The sequence below is a fragment of the Protomyctophum bolini genome (assembly GCF_963924005.1).
Source record: "Protomyctophum bolini genome assembly, chromosome: 7".
In the NCBI taxonomy this organism is placed as follows: domain Eukaryota; kingdom Metazoa; phylum Chordata; class Actinopteri; order Myctophiformes; family Myctophidae; genus Protomyctophum; species Protomyctophum bolini.
This window is the reverse complement of record NC_137868.1, coordinates 15720491-15727697: the sequence shown is the minus strand read 5'-3', so window position 1 is coordinate 15727697 and position 7207 is coordinate 15720491. Positions and strand designations below refer to the sequence as shown.

Sequence of the window (7207 nt, the reverse complement as noted above, 5' to 3'; positions counted from 1 at the left end):
AGTTACAGACCCGGCTCTAGCGGTCCCCTGGTCTGACGGTGAGAACCAGTGCAGGATATGATCTGACTCTGGACTGAAGCTGTTCGGGTTTGGACCTACTGGTGAAGAGTCTACCAAATGATCATCATGTATCTTTGAAACATCAGCTTTTCATGATTTAAGACGATGTGCAGGTCATTATTTTAAATTGTTGTGAAAGGCCTGAAGAATCACATGGGTAATGATAATTGTACTGTGCCCACAGGACTCAGGAGGGCCTCATAATCATCATTTCCAGTAATTCCAAGAAAATCACAATATTGCATTGTTTCATATGACATACACAAGTCATTCTTGACATTGATTTAGATGCAATCCAATCATGATAGCCATTTAGCTAATGAGGCGTCACATTAATCAGTTAGGCAGAAAAAGTCAATTTCACCAAAATTACTAAATCTCTGGCATTGATTGCCAGAGATTAGTGACTGCAGTAAGAATAATTGTTCCCCTCTCCCTGCAGTACACATGCATTGGTGCTGCTACATTGGATACACCTACTCCAGATGACTTCACACACTGAAATTCCAATTCTTTTAACGCTTAGACCAAATTAATGTGTAAAACTTTAGTTTTGGTATATGGATGAGATTATGTTCATCATGTTTTTCAGGGGGGAAAAGCCCCTATAAATTGCTCTTGCAAGTGTGTCTATATACTGTATTTACAGTATATCGACATGCACTTGAAGACATGCTATTTTGTGAATAAAATGTACGACCTCTGCCGTGTCTTATGTTAATTATCCACATTTTGGATGGTCTGCTGCTACTTTAACATTTGAGATGGATTTCAATCTAATTTCACACTACATTAACTCTGGTCTCTTTATTTTGGCATGCCATTATAGGCTAAATTAAAATATAACCTAAGCCTGGACCATTAAAGGAATTTTCCATTTTATAACACGTCTATTTGAACATCTAAAATAGTGTGAACCTGACTGTTTTTAAGTTGCTTAATTTAATATTTAGATATTTCATTTGATCATGCATACCCCCTCCTATATAAAAGCACATGCATTGAACTTGCATGGCCATCATCAAAACATCACAGTCCCCTCGGGCATTAGGAACATATCAGTCTCCAGAAGCAGGGAAGTGACATGGTTAACATGAAGTTATGGGGTGGTATTATCGTCAGTGCTTAACTTCTTTACCTTTTTTTACTATTTTGAAAAAAGGCTTGTACAGTATATCGGCTATTTGAAGTTTTGAACTATTAAAAAAAAAATCAAATAGTAAAAAGAAAAATCACACTCGTGTGAACCGAGTGGTGCAACTCCCCTCTCCCCCCCCCCCCCGCCTCGCCTCCTTCTCTCTCTCTCTCTCTCTAGCAGGCAACAGTGCAGCACTGTCTCTCTCTCTCTCTCTCTGTTTCTGGCACAACAGCACCCCTACTGGTACTCATAGTCATACTGGTGCTCATTAACGTCACATAGGTGAACCAACACATAGGTGAACACGGACATTGCTGTTCCTTGGAGTGGTTGCACAACTCAAAAAAGGCAAAGAAGTTTAGGGATAAGGGGTTTAGCACTGAAAAAAATCGGGCCCTTAATCTCTAAATGCTGATCTACAAGCTCACAATGCATTATGTTGGGACACGTGAGCTTGTAGATCGGGTATTTTTGGCTAATCTTGACCAGCAGAACACACCGATGTTGCACACTCCTGATTGGCAAGAAAATACAGATGACTAAGTGACAAGGTGAACACAAAGCTATAATAAGTATTTTCAAGAACACAGTAACAATGGAAACAGTACGATACATTTATTGTTGCCCTAGCCAATGTTCAACTAGAGTATTTGTGTACATCTTATTCAGATGTTTTTCAAACCATAGTCACGATTCACACTTAGGGCACTTAGTTCACACTTGGGGCGATACCTGAGTATGAGCAAAATGGCCACCATTTAATACTGTATAGTCAATAGTGCCACTTGGTCCAACAGTCAAGTCTGATATTTCCAAAACTCTGAAAACGTAGGCTAATGAGCTAGTAGCTACAGCTACTGTGCTTGGCCATCCTGCAAACTGCAACTATCAAACCAATATTCCCCCCCACCAATAAAATAAAACAAATTGGCACTCTTAATAAATACATTCTATGATTATAGTCTATACACAATGTACAAAGTCCAGTCTGTTTACGTTATTAGATTATGAAAGGACTCATGTGATTCAGACAATTCAAAGGATACTACTGGAGTGTACTTTTGCTTGACATAACCACCATACCCCGAATAACAAACGAAAGTCCAACTAAAAATGCAACCGTCACTTCTAGAGTAAAACCTGCTTTGATGACAGTAAGCTTAACGTTTTACTGCAAACAAAAGACACAAATCTATCAAATCTGTGGACACAAGCTAACCCTAATAACGGTGAAAGGGTTAAACTTGCCATCCTATAAGGCTCCAACATAAACAGTGACCATGTGTTCCTTCAGTCCAATCAAAAACAGGACTTTTTGCAGCAAGGGTGGTTTTCTTTGAAAGGTATTAGGCATGTTCCCAGGAAAATAATCATTCTTCCTTGAAAACATGAAAAGGATTGTCTTTTGAAGAAGCCCTGAAGCTCCGAAATTGTTGTGCATCTCAGCGCGTGTTGTGGGATGAGTAGAAGGGTTCAGCCCTCATTTATCTCCGGGGTCCTCCGACAACCCATATTTACGCTCCAACAAATCCACCGTAGCGGAGAAGGCACTGAAAAGGGGACATTAAACAGTGCAATATAAATTTCTAGTTTTTGTTTTTTCTATTGTTCAGATGGCCCCAGATCTATATTTCCAGGTGCCATTCTGTTTTGATTCTATTTTTGCATGGTGGCTATGTACTCTCTTCATGTATATACTTTTGCACCATGGTCACCTGTTATGTTTGCCAATGCCAGGTGCTTTGTCCTAGAAATACAGTAAGAGAACAATGCTAAGGTCGCAAATAAGGCCAAAAAAGGAAGGTGTGGGAGAGAGCGAAAAAGAAAGACAGAGTTAATGTTCATAAAAGATTGAGCCTGAAAACAATCTGCAGGTGCCTGTCTAGGGAGCGAGGACATGCCAAACAAGCCTAATACCCAAGCAGAAGGACTATTTTGACAAAATAAGTACATTGTCTGCCTTTTCACAGACTTCTTCCACAGAAGTCATATTGCCTTCTGACATTGATAATAAAATTCCTTTTTCAGTAGTAACATCAAAATCCTCACTGGCAAGGACAAATGCCTGACTAAGTTATGTCCCAGACAAACTTTACAGTTCCTTACAGACTAGTGACTACATAAAATATTAAATCATAAACATTAGTGTTTTGTACAGTGTGCTCTAATTGTCTATTAAACATCACTTGCAGTGCACCGTAGTTCATTCACAATCTCTGACTCGATATATGCAGTGTGGGACATTAACTGAGAAATTGACTTTCACCACATCCAAATGTAAGCGCAAGGGTCCAGCATTACTAACAGTGAACTAGCAGTTTTGAAGGCACAAGTTCCAACTGAGCCATGAACTAACACAGGCCTGAGCCTTGGCCCTGCCTGTTTTGACTACAACTTGCTCATCTGTACAGTATGTTACAGAGACTAACATGGCCTGTTCTCCTGATAATAGACTATGTGGAGTAAAATGTTGTCTTCCCATCTTCTCCTTATTGCCAGTCTGAATGTGTATTGTGTACTCCCATTCTTTTTCACGTCACACTACACAATTTGCAGTCATTACACACTGCAATGACAAACATTGTGACTTCACAGACCAATCCACAAAAAAGGATTATTCTTATTTTGAGAATGGTACAGTAGATAAAACTGAAGAAAGTATAAAAGTGAAAGGTCAAAGCAATATATCTTTGCACAATCAAGCAAATTAATTGAATGCATTTGGTGTAGTCAATGCCCTGGTAAACCAAATAATAAGGATGTGGCCTTGCTTGAGGCCTTCACTGGGTTACCATAATGAATAAACTAAAACTACCGTAGTAATAATACATATAGATGTGTTATACAGTATTTAATTGAAATTAAAATCAAATTAATTGAGCAGTCATAACTGACTGCATATATATGTAGATACTAGATTTGTTTCTAAAAATCTAAAATGGAGTATGCCATAGTAAATACTGGAAGCAATGAATACTGACAGTCTACTTCCATGTTTAAAAAACAAGAGGGTTGCGCACACCCAGTCCCTTGCTGGTGCTGGACAAAGGTAGATAAGAAAGTGTCCACAGAACAGCTCTGCTCCACAGTGTTTTATTTATTTAAACACCGACATATAGTGACAATGTTTCATCTGATGGTGTTTAAATAAATAAAACACTGTAGAGCAGAGCTGTTGTGAGGACCTCCTTTTAATTTGCACTGAGTGCCAGGCCCATTACTCACCAACCAGGTCTGATGATGTGGTATTTGCCGAGCACCGATAGGTCGACCACTGTTGACCCCAGTCGGCTCTGGTCTCCTATTGGTCCGCCATCTACCACCACTGCTAACCTAGGCCACAGATCCTGAAACTCCTAGATACGAAAAAACACATCCGTGTTACAGATGACGAGAATATATAAAAAAAATGTGATTGACATTGTGAAGAGAAAGAATGTGAAGATAGGTTCATAATAAAATATACAATGATATTTTGACAAGACTTTGCAGATGGACATTGTATCTCTTCCATTTGTCTAAGAACAATTTCTCCAAAGACAAAAAGTTTATTTTCACTCACATGTACAGCCACAGTGCTGGTGTGTGTGCTGATGTTAGCGCTGGTGAGTGCAAGTGGCTCTGCACACATCTGGCAAAGGTGCCTCAGGAAGTCGTGGTCTGGTATACGTACACCCACTAACTGGGGGGAATAGGAAACAGTTGAAGATTGAGACCATATAGGAAATGGTTGAAGGTCTGGTCGCAAAAGGGGTGAAGTGGTCCTTTGATGAACATATCACTTTCATTTCGAACGACTGGATGGATGACTATGTGCACATCATAGGGCTGGGCGATATGACTTCAATTCAATATCTCCATTATTTCGCTATAATTTTGCATGTCACCATTTAACACACACTCCAAGTCTGTGGTCCTAAAAGTCAGATTCAACATATTTTGGTTAAACGCCCAGCCCTAGCACATCAGTGCCAAGTTTGAGGGATGGACTTACCGGAGTGAAAGGGTTGAGGTCTGGGTTGAGTACCTCTGACCTTTCAAACACCAGAGTAACTGGACCAGGCAGCAAGTCCCCTAGAAGCTCATCCTTTACCTTCACTTTACAGTACCTGTACAGACAGAACACATACACATCACCCGCAAGGTCAACTGTATTCTTTTGAGTTTGCAATTCTTTTAAAGGAATTTGCAATTGTTATAGCCAGGGCAACTTGGCCTATAACAATCGCAATTGTGGCAGCTTTATGCTTCCATAAAGAGAGACTTTAAGAGAGGTTTAAGTCAAGCACTTTGACGTTGTCTGTTTAAAGCCACAGTAGTTGGCTCCATGTGCCACATTTTGGATGTAGTAATGTATAGAAAGTAGAAACTAAAGACAAGAAATATTTTCATGGAGAAAATGAGAAATCGTGATCTCAATTATTGTGGAGGAAAACTGAGATTTGTCCTGCAACACTAGTGACACATATAATTTACATTTACAGGTATATTGTAATTGTAGCAACAGTGGAAACTACACATTCTTTAAAAACGAATGAATCGTACTTAAAAATGTCCTGGGTTTCTCCGACACAAATAGCCAGCGGTTTGTTTCCGTTTCGTCCCTTGATGTTGTACATCTTCTTGATGGCCTCAGAGTTCTGTGCCAGACACGCCAGGCCATAGATTGTGTCAGTGGGCACCGCCACGACGTGGCCCTCCTTCAGAGCCTCGGCAGTGACGTTCAGGGTGTCAGCGCCATCTACAGGACAGACAAACAAACCTGGGCATCATCTGCATGTCAGCACTTTGCAAGTTTGCAATCCATACTGTCTACTTGCAAGGCTGTTCTAACTAATACTATAGCTTTTATTAGTGGGCGTGATTTGTGAGAGGCTGTCTAGTAATCAGAAGGTCACCGGTTGGCCCTTAGTGTACTGTGAATGTGTCGACAAGCTGTCTTGCTCGGGGACTCTCTCTGGCCATCTCCAACATGACCATCTGAGCAGCCATCAGCCGGCCCTGGCCGGGTAAAGCTGCTGCAAGCGACACCGTCGTGCTCGTACAAGACCCATTGATAGAGCGCGTGCGCTTCATCAACACGGTACACACCATGAGCCACGAGGACTAATGTTTTGAACTCGAGTCGAAACGTGTGTGGAACATTACACAATACATAGTTGGGAACTATTGAGTCACCACAACCGCATTCCAAATCAACAGAACTGTAGTAAGTAGTTGCACTGTACGCTACGTTACCTGGCGGCTGGCCCTCATGCCGGTGGGCAGATGGTCCATTGACAGTCGCTGGTGGTAGCAGAGGCAGCACTTTTGTTTTCAGTTCTTTACACATCACTGGTCGTTGTCTCGTGGCAGAGGCAGAACTGTGAGCGTTTCTCGATTGGATCAATTTAAAACAAAGATTATAAGCGCGCTTCATAAAACACCGCTTCGTACACGTACAGCATACATTACATACACACACGACTACTGCACCATGTTGTGTCGCTAGAATGAATGATGAAACCTCTTCCGGGTAACGCCCACAGACGGTTTCTTAAAGTGACCAAGACTATAAAATAGCACAAGGCTCTATTGCTGATTACTTAGGTTAGGTCACCCACCGCAGTGGTGTCCACTGTCCAGTAGCCTACCGTTAGAACTTAAACCAGGATGCTTCGACTTCTGCCTTCTCCCTGAAGCCGACCCTTGTTATATTCTCCTACTATGCCTGTCACGATGACTAAGCCAGTTAGATCTATCCTTATATGGTTAATGGTTCTACCCCAATATGATTTGATTTGGGGTGCCATATGTCATCTGCTCGTTGTTGGTACACTGTGTTGTATCAAGTCCATGAGTCAACACAGCCATCTATCAGGAATCAGGATATTTTAGAGCACTTGTGCTTCAGTATGTTGCCAAGATTTATGGAGATGCTGATTTTACTTTCATTTTAGCACCTGCCCACAGTGCCACTGGCACAACTAGGTTACTAGTAATTAATTGGTGTACTGACCATGGTGGTAT

General features: G+C 41.1%; 1 protein-coding gene across 1 annotated transcript; it reads right to left on the bottom strand.

The window, feature by feature from the left end:
* Nucleotides 1–1807: 1807 nt before the first annotated feature.
* On the bottom strand, nt 1808–6679 carry yrdc (yrdC N(6)-threonylcarbamoyltransferase domain containing). The gene is made up of 6 exons (XM_080767773.1): nt 6437–6679; nt 5744–5939; nt 5193–5307; nt 4761–4880; nt 4424–4554; nt 1808–2748 (listed from the first exon to the last, which is right to left on the bottom strand). Exons 1-6 carry the CDS (start codon nt 6615–6617, stop codon nt 2679–2681), a joined length of 813 nt encoding a protein of 270 aa, XP_080623899.1. The 5' UTR covers nt 6618–6679; the 3' UTR covers nt 1808–2678.
* Nucleotides 6680–7207: the final 528 nt, after the last annotated feature.